Source organism: Oncorhynchus clarkii, chromosome 18, assembly GCF_045791955.1.
Source record: "Oncorhynchus clarkii lewisi isolate Uvic-CL-2024 chromosome 18, UVic_Ocla_1.0, whole genome shotgun sequence".
NCBI classification, from domain to species: Eukaryota; Metazoa; Chordata; class Actinopteri; order Salmoniformes; family Salmonidae; genus Oncorhynchus; species Oncorhynchus clarkii.
In genome coordinates, this window is record NC_092164.1 from 47,755,619 (window position 1) to 47,779,011 (window position 23,393).

Below are 23,393 nucleotides of genomic sequence, written 5' to 3' on the forward strand. Positions count from 1 at the left end.
TCTGTATTCTCAGTCATGTGAAATCAGTATATTAGACACTAATATATTTATTTCAATTGACTGTTTTCCTTATATGAAGTGTAACTCCATATTTTAAATTGTAGCGTTTATATTTTCGTTCAGTGTATATAGGCTTATGTTCACAATAGTCTGTTAGAATCAGCGCACACCTGTCTGTTGACTTTCTCTTTTCCGAATTTTAGAGCAGTGCTCAGCTAGCTCTCAATTTGACGTTGTCATCGGGTGTACTCAACCGAGAGGGAATCCATTGCCCTGGATAACTGTAGCTACGTCTGCTGCTGTACCCACACTTCCGCTCTGCAAGAGGCACGCGTCCAGGCATTCACCGACACAAAGAAAGGTGGGCCTATCTAACAATGAATGCTTTTAAAATATCGTGAAATATGTATCCATATTGTATTGTTTGGCGCGTCTGGGGGTCGACATTTGGATCTCGTCGGTGAATAGGATCTATCCGTCGGGGGAAATTGAAGAAAATGGTCTGTCCTAAAGACTGGACTGAGATCAGCTTTTGCTGCCTGTCGAGGGATAAAGATGCCAATATTCGGTCGAATTGTAAAACACATTGGCTTCGGTCTACAGATTCAACTAGTTTAGCATAAATATTCGGCAAATTCTCTTATGGGCATCTGATTTCAAAGTGAAAGTTTCAAGTCAACTCAGTGGGAATGAGAAAAGTTCCCCAAACGAATGCGACATTGTCCAATCCATTTTAGGCTACATTGGGCTATTTAATCAATTGAGTGAATAAGGCAATAGGCAACCCCCCTCATCGTTCTTATTTGGCTGTAATGAATAAGAGCTGTGTGCTCCTTTGTTGTAGCACAACCCAGCTAAAATAACGCTTCAGTGCAAACATTAGCATAAGGTCACTAGGTTAATCTCTTAGAGCCTTATGCAAGACTGGGGATAATTATTTTACTATAAGCAGGATAAGTTCATATTGAATTGAGTATGTAAACCTCTGAACCCATCGTTGCTTGGAGCCAGTTACGCTAAAGGTCGCATTGTTGCCGCTGGTTATTGATAGCATACATCGAATATTGGCAGTGCTGCTGAACTGGGGGGTATAGATCTTAGGTGTTTGTTTTTCTGTAGCCTGAATGTTGCTTTTTATTTGTCTGTACAAGTCGTTATGTCGGATGAGGATTCGCGTGCCAGCGTTAGTTCTTCTTCCTCAATTTATCAGCAGTTAAAAATAAACGCGCCTAAGAAACGAGCAGAAAGCAAAGCCATCATGAGCAAGACCTCCAAACTCCTCTCCACCAGTGCCAAAAGGTAAGGACTAGGCTCATTGTTGCTGTCAAATACATACAATGTTTCATTGAGTTGATATTTTGTAATATAGTAGCTCACGCGCATCCACTCTTGATATAATGTATCGTCTTATAATTTCCTGGCGCGTGTCACTGTGTTTGATTTGTAGTGGACAACTTTCTGAATTGGTTGCGTATATAAACATTTTTCGACCGTTTTAAAATGTTCTCAACCATCTTCAGTTCACGGTTGTCAAACTTTTTAAAAATTGTCATCCATTGAATCATAGGCTAACTAATTTGCATATTAACTTGAAGTGTGTTATTAAATTGTGGTAAGAGGAATGCTTTAAAAAAATGCACAATGGAGTTTGTATATGTTTGTCCTCAACCTGTTTTACGATCTGTCTCAATCCTTTGGTAAAATTAGCCCTCTGGACATTTTGGTTGTCTGCCATGACAATGTATCGTGTTCTCATAGCCCCCACCCAAAATACTTCATGTGGCTATGCTTGTTCCATATTAGTTATCTGCTGTAAGAATCAAGACCATGTGAGTAATGATGTCATTTTAATTTGTGCTTTATTTCAGAATTCAGAAGGAGTTGGCTGACATTACTTTGGATCCACCACCGAACTGCAGGTAGGCTTGTGTGTGTGTGTGACATGATACACACAATTCTGACGTGTCCTGGAAGGCCAGTTAAGTGGTAAAGAAGAAGAGATGTGCTTAGTTGGGCCTGTAGCAATACAACACACACACTCAATCTAAGGAGACAGAAGATATTAAAGCAGCTCCTTGTCATGTGTTAATTAACCTTGAAGGCCACAGAGGGAGTTAATATCTGTATGTACAGTACCTTAAAGTATTCATACCCCTTGACTTATTCCACATTCTGTTACAGCGTGAATTCAAAATTGATTAAATATATTTTTTTCACCCATCTACACACAATACCCCTTAATGACAGTGAAAACATGTTTTTAGAATTTTTTGCAAATTTATTGAAAATATCTCATTTACGTACAGTACCAGTCAAAAGTTGCTACACCTACTCATTCAAGGGTCTTTCTTTGTTTTTACTATTTTCTACATTGTAGAATAATAGAAGACATCACAACTATGAAATAACACAAATGGAATCATGTAGTGATTAAAATCAATTAAAAAGTGTTAAAATCAAAATAGATTTGAGGTTCTTCAAAATACCCACCCTTTGCCTTGATAGCTTTGCACACTCTTGGCATTCTCTTAACTAGTTTCATGAGGAATGGTTTTCCAACAGTCTTGAAGGAGTTCCCACATGCTGAGCACTTGTTGGCTGCTTTTCTGTTACTCTACTGTCCAACTCAGTCCAACTCATCCCAAACTATCTCAATTGGGTTGATGTCGGGTGACTCCATCATTCTCCTTCTTGGTCAAATAGCCCTTACACAGCCTGGAGGTGTGGTTTGGGTCATTGTCCTGTTGAAAAACAAATGATAGTCACACTAAGCGCAAACCAGATGGAATGCCGTATCACTGCAGAATGTTGTGGTAACCATGCTGGTTAAGTGTGCGTTAAATTCTAAATACATCACTGGCAGTGTCACCAGCAAAGTACCCTCACACCATCACACCTCCTCCATGCTTCACGGTGGGAATCACACATGTGCAGATCATCCGTTCACCTACTCTGTGTCTCACAAAGACAGGGTGGTTGGAACCAAAAATCTCAAATTATGACTCATTACGCCAAAGGACAGATTTCCACCGGTCTAATGTCCATTGCTTGTGTTTCTTGGCCCAAGCAAGTCTCTTCTTATTATTGGTGTCCTTTAGTAGTGGTTTCTTTGCAGCAATTAAACCACAAAGGCCTGATTCACACAGTCTCCTCTGAACAGTTGATGTTGAGATGTGTCTGTTACTTGAACTCTTTGAAGCATTGATTTGGGCTGCAATCTGAGGTGCAGTTAACTCTAATTAACTTATCATCTACAGCAAAGGTAACTCTAGGTCTTCCTTACCTGTGGCGGTCCTCGTGAGAGCCTGTTTCATCATAGCGCTTGATGGTTTTTGCAACTGCATTTGAAGAAACGCTCAAAGTTCTTGACATTTCCTGGATTGACTGACCTTCATGTTCTTAAAGTAATGATTGCCTGCTGTTTCTATGCTTATTTGAGCTGTTCTTGCCATAATATGGACTTGGTCTTGTCCTTGTCACAACACAACTGATTGGCTCAAACACATTAAGAAGAAAATAAATTCCACAAATTAACTTCTAACAAGGCACACCTGTTAATTGAAATGCATTCTAGGTGACTACCTCATGAAGCTGGTTGAGAGAATGCCATGAGTGTGCAAAGCTGTCATCAAGACAAAGAATGGCTTCTTTGAAGAATCTCAAAAATATAATATATTTTCGACTTGTTTAACACTTTTTAAAAAAATTTTTGGTTACTACATGATTCCATATGTGTTATTTCGTAGTTTTGATGGCTTCACTATTCTACAATGTAGAAAATAGTAAAAATAAAGAACCCCTGGAATGAGTAAGTGTGTCAACTTTTGACTGGTACTGAAAGTATTTATACCCCTGAGTCAATACCTTTGGCTGCGATTACAGCTGTGTCTTTTTGGCTAAGTCTCTAAGAGCTTTGCATAACTGGATTGTACAATATTGCACGTTATTCTTCAAGCTCAGTCAAATTGGTTGTTGATCAAGTCTTCGCATAGATTTTTAAGACAATTTTAAGTCAAAACTGTAAGTAGGCCACTCGGGAACATTCAATGCTGTCTTGGTAAGCAATTCCAGTGTATATTTGGCATTGTGTTTTAGGTCATTGTCCTGCTGAAAGGTGAATTTGTCTCCCAGTGTCTGTTGGAAAGCAGACTGAACCAGGTTTTCATCTAGGATGTTGCCTGTGCTTATAGCTATATTCCAAAAAAATGTATACTAAAAAAAAAACTCTCTAGTCCTTTCCAATGACAAGCATACCCATAACATCATGCAGCCACCACCATGCTTGACAAGTGGTACTTTGTGATGTGTTGGATTTGCCCCAAACATAATGCTTTGTATTCAGGACAGAAAGTGTGTTTTCCACACTTTTTGCAGTATTACTTTAGTGCCTTAATGCACACAGGATGCATGTTTTAGAGTACTTTTACTCTATACAGGCTTCCTCCTTTTCACCTCTGTCATTTAGGTTAGTATTGTGGAGTAAGTTAAACGTTTTTGATCCATTCAGTTTTCTCATCACAGCCATTAAACTCTTTAACCATTTTAAAATCACCATTGGCCTCATGGTGAAATCCCTGACCAGTTTCCTTCCTCCTCAGCAACTGAGGTAAGGACACCTGTATATTAGTGGTGACTGGGTGCATTGATACACCATCCAAAGCGTAATTTAATAACTTCACCATGCTCAAAGAGATATTCAATGTCTGCTTTTTTAAAATTTTACACCTACCAATAGCTGCCCTTTGCGAGGCATTTAAAAACCTCCCTGGTCTTTGTGGTTAAATCTGTGCTTGAAATTCACTACTCAATTGAGGGACTCTACAGATAATTGTTTGTGTGGGGTACAGAGATGGGGTAGTTATTTAAAATCATGTTAACCACTATTATTACTGAACACGTAATGAGTCCATGCCTATTATTATATGATTTGTTAAGCACATTTTTACTCCTGAACTTATTTATGCTTGCCATAACCAAGGAGTTGAATAATGATTGACTCAAGACATTTCAGCTTTACATTTTTTATTAATAAAAAAAACATTCTATAAACACTTCAGTTTTTGTGTTATGTGTAGATTGTAACTAATCTCAATTGAATACATTTAAAATTCCGGCAGTAACAACAAAGTGGAAAAAGTCAAGGGGTGTGAGTACTTTCTGAAGGTAGTGTATATCTTGTTCAATGAGGTCAGAATTTACTCTCTGCTGCTGACAACAAGCTGCTGTGATGCAGTCAGTCTACACTCACTTTATGGAATTGTGGCTCATGACGATCCTGTCTAGACCTTGAGAAGTGACCTGATTGCATGTTGGAGCAGCTCTCCATACCACAACTGACAGACACACACCAGTTCCAAAACAGACCATTAGCTAGCCGATGACCCTGGCATATGACTGCTATGGATTTGGCAGAGGCTGGCTCAATCGACGTAATTTATTTGAGCTTTACACTCTGCAGCTGAAGAGGACCATGAACAAAGGAATCCTATTTAGTCATTCAATCCATAGGTGTTTTTTTTTTTGTGGCCTGCTATGGTGCTGCTGTGGTATTGGGGAAGAGGAAGGAGTCCTGGTTAATCCAGAGGGATTATGGGGGTTTAGAACCACATCACCACGTGTGGCCCAGGTGCTTGGGAAGGTGGGAGGTACGTGCTTTGGGGGGGGGGGGGGGGGGGGGCGGGGGGGGGCTGACTCTATGCGCTATGTTCCAACCAGAGACAGTCTGCTGTGACCAGACTGGTGGACTGACCAGACCTGGTGGTTGTGTCAAAGAACGGAAGTAATTCAGTGAACCAAGCTTGTGTGACAAATCGTCTTGCCTGTGACCTGAAGACTTGCATTAGCTCCCCGAACTAATGCCTAGGCTTTAGCTCAGCAGACTAGCACAGTCTTATGGCTCGGTGTAGGAGACCTGGGTTCAAACCCAGTTGTCAGATCTGTTAATGATGAGTCTTTGTCCCCTGCCACTGAGGGAGCCTGCAGTGTTGCACTTCTATATAATCCTCTCACTGTGTATGTAAACACACACTAGTTGTGTTCTCTATGCTCCCTTTTGCTAAGTAGCTGAAAAGGGGAATTCATTTTTGTACATCTCTATTTAGTATGCTTCATTGAACAGTCTGTTCATTTGGGTATGAATAATTAGGAGGCAAGGCGATGCCTTGCAGATGTGTGCTGGATTACTCATTGATTAATCTGTCTGTGGGGTGTTTCTGATGGATGGACACTTCCCTTTTTCGCACAATTGAGACTGGCCAAGCCGTACTGCACTGGCCTGGTTATGTATCACCATAGTTGCTGGAGCCATGAAGCAAATGATAATGTAAAAAGATCAGTAAACCTACAATGCAGATGGGTCCAAGGCCACAAATGCCCTTTTCACACTATCTTTAAATGCAATGTACGCTCTTTGCATGAGGTAATTAGGGGTTTTAATGAACCTGTCAGTAAGTCCATTTCCCTGAACTGGATGTTTTCTGCCATAGCAAGCATGTCATGTTTTCTTATGGACACTACGTTCCTCAGATGCCATTCATCAAAATCTAATTATACTTGACATGGCATGCCACACACACCCCAGCCTCGTTTTATTTTTAAACGGTTTTGTCGTCATAGTGCAAACATCACACACTCTCTCACTTCCTCATCTCTCTCGCTCACTTCCATTCGTTTTCCTTAGATTGCTCTTTGGCTATTGCTCCCTTGCACTTTTTTTCCTAGCACTCATTTTCCTTACTTTGACAAACACTCATACTCCCTCCCTTCAGGATGTAGCCCCCGGGGTGTCTGGCCTTGCGGTAGCGTCTCGCTGGATTCCTGACATTCTCAGCGTTAAGGTTTATGACAGTAATTGAATGTTGAAGGCTTGTAGTGTGTGTGTGTACAGTGCATTCAAAGTATTCAGACCCCTTCCATTTTTCCACATTTATTTACGTCACAGCAATCTACACACAATACCCCATAATGACAAAGCTAAAACAGGTTTTCAGAAATGTATAAAAAATAATAAAAGGATTTACATAAGTATTCAGATCCTTTTTGTGTGCCTGTTTGTGCCTCTAAAGATATTTTCACTTCAGGAGGTGTGCCAGTAGTTATTGTAATCCATCTGAGGTGCAGGTGATTCTTTGTTTACTCCCTCTAGTCTACTCTGAGCTTATTTTTTAGATTGAGAGCCAATAATTTTTTTTCTCCTTCTCTTAACCCATAACATTCTAAGTCGGGAGGGGACTCTACTAAGCTTTATGGAATTGTTTTAAGAAGGTCATATCAAGGGCCATTTTAACTATTGGATTTAGAATGTTAAGACCCCTTACTGCTATTAACCTATACAAATGCTTTGGATAACATATTCACTATGTGGATAGTGCCAAAACAAAATCGAAATGAAGTTTGTTTCTGAAGTGTCTGTCTTTATATCTGAGAGACATGGGACATTTTTTTATATTTAACTAGACAAGTCAATTCTTATTTACAATGACGGCCGACCTCGGCCAAACCCAGACGACGCTGTGCCAATTGTGCGCCGCCCTATGGGACTCCCAATCAAGGCCGGATGTGATACAGCCTGGATTCAAACCAGGGACTGTAGTGATGCCTCTTGAACTGAGATGCAATGCCTTAGAACTCTGTGCCACTCTGGAGCCCAAGAAAGAAAGCTCAGCAAACAGTATTTACATTTTTTTTTTTTTTTACAAGTATTTAACCCTTTTATTTTTGGCACTGAACAGTCTCCATATATACTTCTATGCATTTTTTTTTTTTTTGTAGGTCAAACTGATCGGACGCTGCAGACAATTTTGTGAGAAGACCGATTTTCGGGACGTCATGGTCTGACAAAAACCGCTCTAGCTCTCACTTTTCACCGCAGAAGTGCAACATCGGTGGATTGAAATGCATCCAATGCAAAAACATCTCTGGCTTAGTGACAGATTTGAATGGGGATTTTTTTTTGGGTATGCTAATTAGATTTCTGCGAGTGGGCGGGGACTTCAACTCTTTTACACATTACAATGTTACTGTTAGTGCTGAAGCTGTTGTGTGACTGTGATGGGGTGTGTGTGACTGCTGCCAAAGTCTCTAAAGCTTTTCATATCTATAAAAAGGCCTTTCCCTGGGGTGGAAGTGTCTAGCCCACGCTGCGTTGTTAGCTAGCTCTTATAAACCCAAAGTAGTGCTGCTACCTATTGTATCTCTGAGCTGTTATATCTGAAAGGAGCTGTGTTTGTTTGGTAGTCATGATCATTGGAGTTGGACCCATTATTGGAATAATGGAGGCTGTTTTCCTTGCTGTGTTCATGGTTCGTTGGGAAACTGTTGCCTCTTGTATTTTCAGTGATTTTTTTATTTTGACAGGGAGTCAATACTGAGACCAAGGTTTGTTTTTCCAGGTGAGCCCTGTTTAGCACAACAATATACATCAAAATACAATATACACATAAACTGCACTACCATATACACGTTATCATACAAAGCCAATACATGAAAAGCAAAACACAATCATAAACAGACACATGATAGAGTAAAAAGGTCCCCTATAATAGCAGTCTGAAATGCCATAGAACAGGGGTCTTCAACGTTTTCTTGCACAGGGACTCGCTCCCAGGCAAACCGGCTACCCAGGAACCCCCGGCCAAGCAAACCGGCTACCCAGGAACCCCCGGCCAAGCAAATCGGCTACCCAGGAACCCCCGGCCAAGCAAATCAGTGACCCAGGGACCCCCGGCCAAGCAAATCGGTGACCCAGGGACCCCCATCATGTTAGCAAAGAAATGTGTATATATATATTTATAATGTCTTATCAGCTGAATGGCAAGGAGGAAGTATCAACATTCTAAAATGAATATATTTGGTAGATTGTTATTTTTGTTGCGGAAGTGTGAACTCATCCTATTAGGTAAAGATAGCTGCTATTAACAAAAATGTGTTTGGAGTTTATACCAAGGTTAGCTATGTGTTGGCAAAAAGTAAGGGCTCTATTCAGGCTGTATTGCTGAAGCGTTATAGATTGCACGATAGAAATGTGAAGGTAATTTTCCGATTGAGCCAACATATGCATGAATGCAGTCTCCACTGATGCCTGAACATTGCCCCCACAGTAATGCTGAACTTCCACAATACGGATTAAATAGAGCCAAGAAAGAAAGATTACCAGCCGACTGGTAAGCGGATGCTTTTTCAAAGCTTATGTCAGACAATATTAGGAGTTGAGAAATAAAGTTGACATAATTAAAAATAACACTCCTCTTTTCCACTGTAGGTATGTCATTCAAAATGTGTTTATTCTGTTGCTAGCTATATTTATAAGAACGTTGAAATAAAGAATTCCATTTTTTGTGTGTATAGTTGAAGTTGGAAGTTTAACATACACTTAGGTTTGAGTCATTAACTTGTTTTTCAACCACTCCACAAATTTCTTGTTAACAACTATAGTTTTGGCAAGTCGGTTAGGACATCTACTTTGTGCATGACACAAGTCATTTTTCCAACAATTGTTTACAGACAGATTATTTCACTTATAATTCACTGTATCACAATTCCAGTGGGTCAGAAGTTTACATACATTAAGTTGGCTGTGCCTTTAAACAGCTTAGAAAATTCCAGAAAATGATGTCATGGCTTTAGAAGCTTCTGATAGGCTAATTGACATAATTTGAGTCAATTGGAGGTGTACCTGTGGATGTATTTCAAGGCATACCTTCAAACCCAGTGCCTCTTTGCTTGACATCATGGGAAAATCAAAAACAAATCAGCCAAGACCTCCACAAGTCTGGTTCATCCTTGGGAGCAATTTCCAAACACCTGAAGGTACCAGGTTCATCTATACAAACAATAGCACGCAAGTATAAACACCATGCGACCACGCAGCTGTCATACTGCTCAGGAAGGAGACGTGTTCTGTCTCCTAGAGATTAATGTACTTTGGTGTGAAAAGTTCAAATCAAACCCAGAACAACAGCAAAGGACCTTGTGAAGATGCTGGAGGAAACGGGTACAAAAATATTTATATCCACAGTAAAACGAGTCAAATATCAACATCAGCAAGGAAGAAGCCACTGCTCCAAAACCACCATAAAAAAGCCAGGCTACGGTTTGCAACTGCAAATGGTGACAGAGATTGTACTTTTTGGAGAAATGTCCTCTGGTCGGATGAAACACAAATAGAACTGTTTGGCCATAATGACCATCGTTATGTTTGGAGGAAAAATGTGAAGGCTTGCAAGCCGAAGAACACCATCCCAACCGTGAAGCACAGGGGCGGCAGCATCATGTTGTGGTAGTGCTTTGCTGCAGGAGGGACTGGTGCACTTCACAAAATAGATGGCATCATGAGGTAGGAAAATTATGTGGATATATTGAAGCAGCATCTCAAGACATCAGTCAGGAAGTTCAAGCTTGGTCTCAAATGCGTCTTCCAAATGGACAATGACCCCAAGCATACTTCCAAAGTTGTGGCAAAATGGCTTAAGGACAACAAAGTCGAGGTATTGGAGTGGCCATCACAAAGCCCTGACCGCAATCCTATAGAAAATGCGTAGGCAGATCTGAAAAAGAGTGTGCGAGCTAGGAGGCCTACAAACCTGACTCAGTTACACCAGCTCTGTCAGGAGGAATGGGACAAAATTCAACCAACTTATTGTGGGAAGCTTGTGGAAGGCTACCCAAAACGTTTGCCCAAGTTAAACAATTTAAAGGCAATGCTACCAAATACTAATTGAGTGTATGTAAACTTCTGACCCACTGGGAATGTGATGAAAGAAATAAAAGCTGAAATAAATCATTCTCTCTACTATTATTTGGACATTTCACATTCTTATATTCCTATATACTAGGTGTGTCAGAGGAAGGCCCAAAAAATTGTCAGTCTCCAGCCTTTGCTACTGCACGTCAAGCGGTACCGGAGTCTAGGTCCAAAAGGCTCCTTAACAGCTTCTATTGCCTTTTTTTTTTCTATCGCAACTTTTATGAAAGTGAAATGTGTTTCTTATCCAGGTAATAAATACCTTCCTGTTCCATTCAGTTTCCAAACAGTTTTTGGCAGATGGGTTCCCCCTCTTTAACACCTCTTCAGTTTATGATTCATTCTGATTCATATCCCCGGGTGGTTTTGCTCTATACGTCTCCTGAAGGCTTTGTGGGAACAGAACAGACATTCGAGATGTGGTTTATATCCAGCCAGGGAGGGAACCCCTCTGGGAAACGAGCAAAGGGAGGAAGTAAACCCACTGTAAACGATCAAATGAATGCCATGTTGTCTTCCCTACATTAAACATACCATCCATAGTGTTTCATGAATGAAGAAAACCTCGATGCGTTCCCATTACTCCTGGGATGCTAGGTACTTGAAATGGAAAGACCACCTCGGATAGATCACTCCTTATATTCATTCTATATTCATGCAATATTCCCTTTACATTACTGAAAGGAATGTTCACTCACGGGCTGATTTCCCACATAAATAGAATAGATAGTATTATACGTAATGTACTATATCTCTGTGCGATTGCCATTATCAGGAATGGGTAGTGTTTCTTCAGTCTTTCAGCCGCTCTGTTGAAGTGGTGTCATTATGCTATCTTTTCTGTAATAACAGCCTAGTGTGCATTACACTGTGTTTAGCAGCTGCTAATGGGTTAGAGATGTGATGACAGTCAGTACACATAAAGAAGAAGACAGCTGAGGAGAACCATCCTCCTCAGTGAATTGTAATAAAAATAATCATGTTAAAATGTTGTTATCCTTTTTAGATAAACCTGTACTAAATATAATCACGACACCAAATAATTGATTAAAACACTATTATGCAATGAAGGTCTACAGTAGCCTCAACAGCACTCTGTAGGGTAGCACCATGGAGTTGCTGGAAGACAGCTGGCTTCCGTCCTCCTCTGGGTACATTGACTTCAATACAAAACCTAGGAAGCTAATGGTTCTCACCCCCTTCCATAGACTTAAACAGTAATTATGACAACTTCTATAGGATGTCCTCCAACCTATCAGAGCTCTTGCCTTGCAGCATGAGCTGACATGTTGTCCACCCAATCAAAGGATCAGAGAGAAATGTAGTACTAAAAGCATAAGCTACAGCTAGATAGCACTGCAGTGCATAAAATGTGGTGAGTAGTTGACTCAAGGGGAGAGACAATAGTTGAGCAGATTTGAACAAATGTTATTTTCTTCCAAAATGAAGGAGAAGCAAGTGGGAGAGAGATTTTGTCTTTTAGTTTCACTTAGCAAGTGCAGCCAGCTAGTTTGGCTTACTCGAACACCTTGCTCAAACAGAGGTTATCTAGCTGGCTATGATTATCCAACACAACACTGGAAATCTTCCAAGTCAAGGTAAGCTTTTGGTTTTACACATTTTCTTTGCTACCAGGGCCCGCTGGTGTAAGTGCTAAACTGCTTACTGACTGTACACTGTAACATTACAGCATGATTGTAGTGGGTTTACTAATGCGTTAGTAAGCTATGTTGACTATGACGTTACTTTAACTAATTCGGGCTGCATCACAACCGGCCGTGATTGTGTGCCGCCCTATGGGACTCCCAGATGGCCCAGCATTGTCCGGGTTTGGCCGATGTAGGCGTCATAGTAAATAAGAATTTGTTCTTAACTGACTTTCCTAGTTAAATAAATAAACAAAATATGGTGACAATGATGTAGGCTGTGTGTAGCGGTTATGATATAGTTTGGCTTGGAAAGGTTTTTTCTCCTCGTCACACACAGCTGCTGTTGTGCATTGAAGTCCACAAGCGAAGGTGAGAGGAGAGCACACAATTCGAGAAGGAATACATTGTGGCTGCTATGAAAGTCAACTGTGTTTTAAGGGTGATAAGGGGTCTATTCATTCCGCTGATTCTGTTAATGTTTCTTAAACGGAACAAAACGGGGATAAACATACCTGAATTTATCCAATAGAAACTATTGTTTGCAACTGTTGGACTAATGATTACACCCTATATCAGCTAGATGCAAGCAAGAGTGTGCAAGGCAGTATTGAATGTGTCACCGTCTGTCACCTCAAATCTTTCTCTCGACCTGTGTGCACCTACGTTATAAACGTTCATTCATAAGCTAGGTTGAAGCAACCTCATGATGGGTACAGGGAAATTAGTGTCATGTAGTAGCCTAAACCTATCACTGTTACATTGAACTGGGTGAATGGAATATGAATGACAGTCATCAATATGCTGTAATAAGGCCATACTCATGAAAAAAGGCACCGACCACCACTCCATGAAACAGTGTAATGTACCTCTGTTTGCAGTGCTGGTCCAAAAGGAGACAACATCTATGAGTGGAGATCCACCATCCTGGGGCCACCAGGCTCTGTGTACGAGGGAGGGGTCTTCTTCCTAGATATCGCCTTTACACCAGACTACCCCTTCAAACCACCCAAGGTAAACACTCTAGTCAAAACAAGCTGACTCAAACAATTATTAGAACATTCCTCAATATTACACAGCTATGTAGGATACCACTTTCTCACTTGAGAAGGGAACTTGTTATTGCCATTTTGACCACTGGAGGGAGCTATGGCACTTTGATTTTATTGAAATTCAGGGTCTCTAGTTCTCTGCAAATTTCAAACAGTTAATGGTCAATTTAACCAAGCCAGATCAAAAAGGCTTAAATGGAAATTTGGCTTCCATGATTAGACTGAACATCGGTTTGCATTGTTGAGTAGATTCTTTCTGTGTTGCTTTCAGGATCTACCACTGGAACATAAACAATCTATTGATATAGATCTACTTTGTTTCCTAGGTGACGTTCCGTACCAGGATCTACCACTGTAACATCAACAGTCAGGGTGTGATCTGTCTGGACATCCTGAAGGACAACTGGAGCCCCGCCCTCACCATCTCCAAGGTGCTGCTGTCCATCTGCTCCCTGCTCACTGACGGCAACCCTGGTAAGACCTAAGACACCATATACTACTATAATGTGGGTTCCATTGAAATTCATTGATTAGTGGCTGCTTTGAAGTGCAAACATTGTCATGTGTGGAATTCCGTGTGTGCATATGTCCTGGCAGATCAAAGCTATCGTTGAAGCCCTATCTATATATAACTCGTGTTCTCCACCTCTTACAGCTGACCCTCTGGTAGGAAGCATCGCCACCCAATACACAACCAACAGACCAGAGCACGACAGGATAGCCAAACAGTGGACCAAGAGATACGCCACATAGATGCACAGGACTGGGTCGTATTCATTAGGCACTACATGGACTTGTCCAATAACAAAAGTTAATTTGTTTCCCATAGCAAAACGTTTTCTGTTGCATGCCCTAACAACTACGACCTTGGGCAACATGAGAGGGGGAGGTTAGGGGGTGTCAGAGCTCCTTCTGGGATGGAGTGGGGGGAACAGGAAGGGTAGAGAATAGGGGAGGATATTTATCTTGGAATTGAAGTCTTCATCTCCTGATATTTTGTTTATGGTATTTATGTTCTCCGACCCGTATATTAGCATCTATTTTGGCAATAATGCTTTTCAATGTGTTTCCTTGTAGTTCTTTAAAATGATTTAATTTTTAGCTAATTGTGCTTCGAAAGGAAATTAATTCTACATGTTTGGTCTGTTTATATAAACCTGTCACACACAGCATGGTTTCCTGGTAGAATTCCAAATCTCATTTCAGTGTGAATTTTTCAGATATTAGTTACCATTGGTGTAAGCCCTCTTGCATGTCTATCTGAATCTATAACATATTGCTGAAACATATTGTAGCCTATACAGCACAATGTCTAGGTGGGAAAGTTGTGCTTCATGTCTTGCTGATTTCTTTAAATAACAGTCCCTCCATTTTATTGTTAAATTGAAATACATGCATATATGTCAAAACAATGGACAACAATAAAAAATAAGTAGCAGCACAAAAATGTTATTTGGATAGGTCTCATACACGACATGTATACTTTGGGAGGAAAGAGAATTGGAACATAGGTTCACTTCAATTCCCTGAATTGAAAGGAAATGACTGGTATAAACAGTGGAAACTCCTGCCCCATGCCTCCACCAATCCAATGCTTTTAGATTTGTAGTAGTGAACGAGTGTACACTTCAGGAGAAAGGATATATTTGGATGCACTACAGAAGCCACATTCTCTTCACAACAATTCAGACATTTCATACAATTGTGTCCTACATTTTATCCCATTCCTACCCACTAGGAATTTAAGTTTAGTAAAGTGACAAATAAATTAAGTTAGTAAAAAAATTCTCAAACATGTACAAAGAATAAAGTATTTAAATACACAACCAACCATTTAGGGTGCAACTGATTAAACAGACATTTAATCATCAGACCTGATCAAGGTAGTACCTTTGTTATTTTGCCACTGGGCCATACACTAGGTAGTAAACTGGTAGGCCATACACACTAGGTAGTAAACTGGTAGGCCATACACACTAGGTAGTAAACTGGTATGCCATACACACTAGGTAGTAATATGCCTCACTCCCAAGGCACATTATTTGGGCCTAGACCTTGCTGTAAAGCAGCTACTCTAACCCTCCCATAGGATGGAGCACACAGAAACCATAAGGGTGTATGATATCACAAAGCAGGTTCACTCATTTATCCAGCTTACTTTGAAAAACATTAAGATACATCTCTTGATTTGCAAGTATACCGTTGACGTCAGAAGTTTACATACACTTAGGTTGGAGTCATTAACTTGTTTTTTAACCACTCAACAAATATCATGTTAACAAACTATAGTTTTGGCAAGTCAGTTAGGACATCTACTTTGTGCATGACAAGTAATTTTTCCAACAATTGTTTACAGACAGATTATTTCACTTATAATTCACTGTATCACAATTCCAGTGGGTCAGAAGTTTACATACACTAAGTTGGCTGTGCCTTTAAACAGCTTAGAAAATTCAAGAAAATGTAATGGCTTTAGAAGCATCTGATACACTAATTGACAAAATGTGAGTCAATTGAAGGTGTACCTGTGGATGTATTTCAAGGCCTACCTTCAAACTCAGTGCCTCTTTGCTTGACAACATGGGAAAATCAAATAGAAATCAGCCAAGACCTCAGAGTTTTTCTTTAGACCACATGTCTGGTTCATCCTTGGGAGCAATTTCCAAACGCCTGAAGGTACCACGTTCATCTGTACAAACAATAGTACGCAAGTATAAACACCATGGGACGACGCAGCCGTCATACTGCTCAGGAAGGAGACACGTTCTGTCTCCTAGAGATGAACATACTTTGGTGCGAAAAGTGCAAATCAATCCCAGAACAACAGCAAAGGACCTTGGGAAGATGCTGGAGGAAACAGGTACAAAAGTATCTATATCCACAGTAAAACGAGTCCTTTATCAACATAACCTGAAAGGCCGCTCAGTAAGGAAGAAGCCACTGCTCCAAAACCGCCATAAAAAAGCCAGACTACGGTTTGCAATTGCACATGGGGACAAAGATCGTACTTTTTGTCAAAAAATACCATTTGGCCATAATGACTATCGTTATGTTTGGAGGAAAAAGGGGAAGGCTTGCAAGCCGAAGAACACCATCCCAACCGTGAATCATGGGGGTGGCAGCATCATGTTGTGGGGGTGCTTTGCTACAGGAGGGACTGGCGCACTTCACAAAATAGATGGCACCATGAGGGAGGAAAATTATGTGGATATATTGTAGCAACATCTCAAGACATCAGTCAGGAAGTTCAAGCTTGGTCGCAAATGCGTCTTCCAAATGGACAATGACTCCAAGCATACTTCCAAAGTTGTCGCAAAATGGCATTGGAGTGGCCATCACAAAGCCCTGACCTCAATCCCATAGAACATTTGTGGGCAGAACTGAAAAAGAGTGTGTGAGCAAGGAGGCCTACAAACCTGACTCAGTTACACCAGCTCTGTCAGGAGGAATGGGACAAAATTGACCCAACTTATTGTGGGAAGCTTGTGGAATGCTACCCGAAACGTTTGACCCAAGTTAAACAATTTAAAGGCAATGCTACCAAATACTAATTGAGTGCATGTAAACTTCTGACCCACTGGGAATGTGATGAAAGAAATAAAAGCTGAAATAAATCATTCTCTACTATTATTCTGACATTTCACATTCTTGAAATAAAGTGGTGATCCTAACTAACCTAAAACAGAGAATTTTTACTAGGATTAAATGTCAGGAATTGTGAAAAACTGAGTTTAAATGTATTTGGCTAAGGTGTATGTAAACTTCTGACTTCAATTGTATTTAAAAAATAAAAAAGCTTTATTTTAAGGGAATTTAATAGGTTGTTGGTTGTCGAGTCAGTTACTATGTCTTTGCCCATATTTCATGGCAATCTATCTTGACATGAAGTCAGAATATTAATGTAAGTTGGCTGGCTAACTCATTGATCCTACTCTGACATCTCCCCCTCCCCCGAAGTACTTGGATCTTAGGTACGCTCAAGGTTGAGTACAGTTCAGATGTCGTTGGACGTCGTGCCCTTGCTCTTGCGTCCTGGAAGAGGGAAGGCAGACTTGCTCTGAGGCTGTGTGAGGCGGCTGGTGAGCATAGTGAAGGGTTCAATGAGAGAGTTCCTCTCAGTGACGCTGACCTCCCAGAGCTTGACCTTCTCCCCCCGCGCCCACTGCTGCGCTGCCTCGTGCTCCACCTGACGAAGCTCACGCAGGTCCGTCTTGTTCCCTAGCACAATCACCATGACCTGCAGGAAGAGGGGACACTCCAACTAAACAACAATAGCATAAGGTTCTGATTTGTGTCTTGGTTTATCGTTTTTTATTGTTATGGCCACTGTGCTTCTGCTTGCTCTTTGGGGTCTAGGCCAGGTTAGAATAAAAGTACTGTGACAACTGATGATGTAAATAGGGCATTATAAATACATTTGATTGATTAGCTGTCTATGGCCAAAACAATCAACGAAACTTGGCTCACTTTAACAAAACCACACACACTTAGCAAAGCTTAAGGAGAGTTTCAATCAATCACAAACCCAGTACCTCTTTCTTGTCTCTGGATTTGTCTATCTCCTTCTTGAGGACATCCACCTTCTTGAAGGACTCCAGGCTGTCCACGCTGTAGACCAGCACAAAGCCGTCTGCCACCGAGTAGTAGTGCTTGGGAAGGTCCAGGCCGTCGTGGAGCCCCCTGGTGTCATAGAGACGTAACTGTTCCTTCACACCGCGGTCTGTCTCCACCGACGCCACATACACATCCTCCTGGGTCTCAGTGGACTCTGTACCTTCAACAGGAGACAATGGAATTCAATGGTTGTGTTCAACAGTCTGGCAGGTAGGCAGTACTCACTCAACTCTCGGTGAAATACAGTATATATATTCTATAGCATTAATTTGTTTCCTTTGGCTCCCTGTGGAGCGTAAGGCCACACCATGTCGGACGGTCAGTTCTCTGGCTTACCTCAGACCATGGTCTTCAATTCACGCCACACACAAACTTAGTTACAGATTTCAACTGCAAAAGTTGTATAGTGAAAGAAGTGCAAGAAGGCTGTTTTGCTCCCAATAACTGGACATTCGAGGCTACATTGCAAATTCCCTTTTAACACTACAAGCACATTTTATACCGTGTTAATCTCTCAAATACAACCAATTCAGTCATCAACTTACCAACTGCGTGATTGCCATATAACAGCTGTTCAAGGATGGCTGTTTTTCCTACAGATGCCAAACCACACACCACAACTTTGCAGCCTTTCCCCATTTCGAATACGCGAAAACCTGCAATAGCACAAAAATAATGTAAAATAAGTAGAAAAAATGAACTACTGTAGCTGAAGCATCTTCGTCAACATCGCATCCAAAGTTTACGTAGCTGGCTTGATACGATAAAACAAGTACCTTGGTGTAAGAGTTGGCCAAACGGAGCGATTACAATTATTATTGGAGTAAACTGGGTAGCTAACCAACTTTGAAGTTATTTAGCTAGCTAAAATCACAACATCCATTCTCTTTTGACAAGGAAGTTCCAATGATTTTCTGCGCATGTGCAGAGGCGAGGGGAGCGGTGAATTTTGAGAAAAATGCACTGTATAAATAACACATACATTTATTAATATGCATTAATAAATGTCAAATATAAATGTATATTACCAGCTACCAATAAGAATGGTAAAATCGACAAGTGTAGTGGACCAAATCTCAATATACAAAAGTAAGTACTAAATACTTTTATTTCAATGTGGTTGTGTTCTAAAATGTCAAGACCATCAAAATCCAGGTTATTAAATTAAGTTAGGTGAAATGTATATGAAAAATATTAACATGATTGGAATAAACTACAATACCCAGGCGTATCTGACCGGAACTGTGTCACTGACGTTTTGATAAAGCATACTGGGTACGTTTTTTCTTTCTTTCCGGCAGGTACGCCATCATGTAAGAGTGCATTTTATTATTTTTCAGTATGTACAATCCATCAGAAATCTGTATTAAAACATGGCCATCAGGTTGTATAGTTCTGGGGTTAGTTAACGGAATGCTTAGGTAATCACACACTACCTCCATTTCTGCTTTTTCATTTCTGAAAATATGAATATTGCATTGTGTATCCGAGGTAATGCACGGGTCTTCTATTGGTCTCCTATACATTGCCTAAGAGCGAGGTTAGAAAGTTGATAGACATTGAAGTTCAGTGTTTATAAAACTATGTGCATTTGTTGCGTTACGGGTTTTTACTAGTAAATATTCTAGCTTTAGTGGTTATCTACTATGGAGTGCTAGCCGGTTAACTAGCTACCTATCCAGTGTGTAGGACTCTTTGCATCGGGGCCTACCGCGATCCTCCTACTGCCCGAAGACTGATTTCCAGGGGGTCTAGAATGAAACAGAAATGAGCCCCAAAAGCACGTGCTTGTAGACTCCAATTTAATACATACTAAATTAAATGTATCCCGAAGATGACATTCGTGACTTGATTATTTAAAGGTTACATTACGTTGTAAACAAAGTAAACGTGTTGGCTAGCTAGCCAATTTGGTATATCATGGCTTTGAATGAAGATTAGCAAATTGTCGGTGCCTAACTTTTCCTCCAATTAGAGTAACGGTTAAATCCCAGTATTTAATGGTGATCATTACGTATTTCTATTTGCCTTTTTCACAGTTAATCCAACATGGGAGCGTACAAATATATGCAAGAGCTATGGCGCAAGAAGCAGTCCGACGTGATGCGCTTTCTCCTGCGCGTCCGATGCTGGCAGTACCGTCAGCTCTCCGGTCTCCACCGTGCGCCTAGACCCACCAGACCAGACAAGGCCCGCAGACTGGGGTACAAGTGCAAACAAGGTGGGTGACCGGGACAATTTACGTTGACCTCCCCTCCCCTTAACAGTGCTGCTACTCGAGGTTTATTATCTATGCATAGTCACTTTACCCCTACCTACATGCTCCCGAGTGGCGCAGTGGTCTAAGGCACGGCATCTCATTGCTAGAGGCATCACGACAAACCCACTACAGACTAGGCAAGTTCAGAGCAAATTCTTATTTATAGTAACGGCCAAACCCGGATGACTCTGGGCCAATTGTGTGCCGCCCTATGGGACTCCCAATCACGGCCGGTTGTGAGAGAGCCTGGAATCGAACCAGGGCCAGTAATGACATGTAGTGCCTAAGACCGCTGTACCACTCAGGAGCCCTCATGTCTGATGCGTTGAAGGTGTAATATGTTATTTGTAGCCCTGTTAACGTGATTAGACAGTAATTGTATTCCCATTGCCTGTTTGTGGTTTCTCAAAGTCACTTATATGTTTAGAAGTGTTGCTTCACATGAAAGGTAGACCAAGTGGTTGTGTCATTTGTCTTTTATTCCTTGACATGTCGCTGTCTTATGACAGGCTACGTCATCTACCGTGTCCGCGTTCGTCGTGGAGGCCGCAAGCGCCCCGTGCCCAAGGGTGCCACCTACGGCAAGCCCGTCCACCATGGTGTTAACCAGATCAAGTTTGCCCGCAGCCTCCAGTCCACTGCCGAGGTAAGTTTCTGAACAGGTGCATCTGATTGTGATTCTTTTCCTTTCTCCCCAAATGTTGCATTTGCTCACTTTGTTTAAGACTTGAAAGCATGGTATTGATGTAAGCTTGGGCTAGTGTTTTATTTTTTTTTATACAAAGAAAATCTTACATCAGTCAGTATTTTAAGTCCATGAGGGATAGTGAATGAGTATGCTTCAGGGAGAAGTTACAAAGAACTGCACAAGGATGTCACAGATCTGACCTGACTTGGCAAATCTACGCTCAATTCCAAATCTACCCTTGCCTCTGCTTCTAGGCCCTTGTGCCGATATGAATGCGTTGGATAGGTACAAGTAATTTCATATTGGCCCCACTTCCCTCTGAAACAAGGCTCACATTCTAAATCGAACCCTTTTCATCAATAATGCGTCCTCTCAATGTGGTTAATGATGCTCAACTTTTTTCCCCATCTTATCGACTATGGTGAAACCAGTCTGAAATAAGCCAATTTGTCTGAAACCACATTACAGAAAATAACGCGTCCTTTCCAAAAGTATCTTGGTTGTATTTAAAACTATTGTATTAAACTAAGTGAATGGTATTCTCTTCATTGGACTTGATGATTACTTCAATGTTGAGACAAATCCATATGTTGTACAGCTCCATGTGTATGTGTCAGGCAGTGGGATTTTATCATTTTAGATCTTCCCATACCTTTATTAGTGTGTGTGTGTGTGTGTATATATATATATGCGCGCGTGCTAGAATTGCTCAACAGATGTGGGGTAGAGTAAAAGAGGGACTTGAATGTAGCGTAACTGGGTAATAGCGTAACTGGGTAAATTACTGATTTGCAATGTTCTTGGGTCTGGTCTAGTGACAGCACTGCCAACCCCATACTATGCATGGCCCCGCAGGATGTGACTTGTCTGACCTACTTGGTATTCGGTCTCCCCAACAGGAGCGTGCTGGCCGTCACTGTGGAGGCCTGAGGGTGCTGGCCTCCTACTGGGTAGGAGAGGACTCCACCTACAAGTTCTTCGAGGTGATCCTGATTGACACCTTCCACAAGGCTATCAGACGCAACCCCGACACCCAATGGATCACCAGGCCCGTGCACAAGCACAGGGAGATGCGTGGCCTGACGTCTGCGGGCAAGAAGAGCCGTGGCCTGGGCAAGGGCCACAAGTTCCACCTGACCATGGGTGGTTCCCGCCGGGCAGCCTGGAAGAGACGCAATACCCTGCAGCTTCACCGCTACCGCTAGAGGGTGTCTGTACATTTAAAGAAATAAACACATGCCTTTTTATGGTGACAAAATATTGGTGTGGTGTGTAAGATTTAATCATTTTGGGTGTAGAAGCTGCCATTTGATGTCTTTGGCGATAAAGGGATATAGATAGTGGTTAGTAAATAGGATATGCGAAGCTGACGGACTAGCATTTTCTGACTTGTGAAATGTGGTTTATAGAAATTCACCCTGTCATAACTATTGATCAATATGGCAGTGAGTGTAACTGATCTGAACCAGTGTCTACAGTGGTTTACATTGGAGGGGTTATTTGTCATAACATCTAGGTCATTCAACTCCTACCCTGCGGGTCCGGAGCCTGCTGGCTGGGTTTCCGTTCTACTTGATAAATTGTACCCACCTGGTGTCCCAGTCAGTCCCTGGATAGGGGGGGAATGCAGTGGAACTGGCTTTAAGTCTGAGGGCTCTAGGAATGGTTTAACAATGTGTTTGGGGATAATAGTTTAAGTAACCTGGGGGGTTGACTGTTGGCACTAAGGACCACTAGTCAAACAGTGAATCTACTCTTTGTGTTGAGTGTCTACAGTCCAGGATCACCAGGAAAGGTCACATATAAAAGTTATCTATTTAGGTCTGATATGGCAGGTGCAGAGTTTCTCAAACTGTCCTGGGTCCTCCCCTAGGTGTGCGTTTTGGTGTTTGCCCTAGCACTAAATGTCTGATTTAAAATAATCAAAGCTAGATTTCATTTGAATCGGCTATGTAATTTTAGGGCAAAAACCAAAACGTGCAGTGGGGGGCAGGACTGAGTTTAGGAAATACTGTCAGAACAGGGCTCAACCCCTGTTCCTGGAGAGCTGTTGTCCTGCAAGTTTTCTCCAACTCTGGTCTAGCACATCTAATTATCGGGTTGCTTACAACGGGTTGGAGTGAACCTACAGGACGATAGCTCTCCAGGAATGGGGTTGGAGTGAACCTACAGGACTATAGCTCTCCATGAACGGGGTTGGAGTGAACCTACAGGGCTATAACTATCCAGGAACGGGGTTGGAGTGAGCCTACAGGACGATAGCTCTCCAGGAACGGGGTTGGAGTGAGCCTACAGGACGATAGCTCTCCAGGAACGGGGTTGGAGTGAGCCTACAGGACGATAGCTCTCCAGGAACGGGGTTGGAGTGAACCAACAGGACGATAGCTCTCCA

General features: G+C 41.5%; 3 protein-coding genes and 1 pseudogene across 7 annotated transcripts; 3 read left to right on the forward strand and 1 right to left on the reverse strand.

Annotated features, from left to right (window-relative positions):
* Nucleotides 1–238: 238 nt before the first annotated feature.
* On the forward strand, nt 239–14,886 carry LOC139373602 (ubiquitin-conjugating enzyme E2 E1-like). Of its 3 annotated transcripts, none has more exons than XM_071114290.1 (6): nt 239–361; nt 1,211–1,299; nt 1,869–1,919; nt 13,269–13,401; nt 13,766–13,913; nt 14,095–14,886. In XM_071114290.1, the coding sequence occupies exons 2-6, from the start codon at nt 1,259–1,261 to the stop codon at nt 14,190–14,192; spliced, it is 471 nt and encodes a 156-aa protein (XP_070970391.1). In that variant the 5' UTR covers nt 239–361; nt 1,211–1,258; the 3' UTR covers nt 14,193–14,886. The 3 variants fall into 3 exon arrangements, with proteins under 3 accessions (XP_070970391.1, XP_070970390.1, XP_070970392.1); XM_071114289.1 differs by having other exon boundaries at nt 278–361; nt 1,152–1,299; XM_071114291.1 differs by having other exon boundaries at nt 308–361; nt 1,214–1,299; nt 14,095–14,339.
* On the reverse strand, nt 14,796–18,961 carry LOC139373600 (NF-kappa-B inhibitor-interacting Ras-like protein 1). Its single transcript, XM_071114288.1, has 4 exons — nt 18,830–18,961; nt 18,599–18,709; nt 17,972–18,213; nt 14,796–17,676 (listed from the first exon to the last, which is right to left on the reverse strand). The coding sequence occupies exons 2-4, from the start codon at nt 18,690–18,692 to the stop codon at nt 17,434–17,436; spliced, it is 579 nt and encodes a 192-aa protein (XP_070970389.1). The 5' UTR covers nt 18,693–18,709; nt 18,830–18,961; the 3' UTR covers nt 14,796–17,433.
* LOC139373599 (large ribosomal subunit protein eL15) lies at nt 18,155–22,259 on the forward strand. Of its 3 annotated transcripts, none has more exons than XM_071114287.1 (4): nt 18,155–18,263; nt 20,093–20,274; nt 20,823–20,959; nt 21,901–22,259. In XM_071114287.1, exons 2-4 carry the CDS (start codon nt 20,103–20,105, stop codon nt 22,204–22,206), a joined length of 615 nt encoding a protein of 204 aa, XP_070970388.1. In that variant the 5' UTR covers nt 18,155–18,263; nt 20,093–20,102; the 3' UTR covers nt 22,207–22,259. The 3 variants fall into 3 exon arrangements, with proteins under 3 accessions (XP_070970388.1, XP_070970387.1, XP_070970386.1); XM_071114286.1 differs by lacking the exon at nt 18,155–18,263 and adding an exon at nt 19,332–19,366; XM_071114285.1 differs by lacking the exon at nt 18,155–18,263 and adding an exon at nt 19,344–19,474.
* LOC139373981 (small nucleolar SNORD12/SNORD106) lies at nt 21,376–21,465 on the forward strand (annotated as a pseudogene).
* Nucleotides 22,260–23,393: the final 1,134 nt, after the last annotated feature.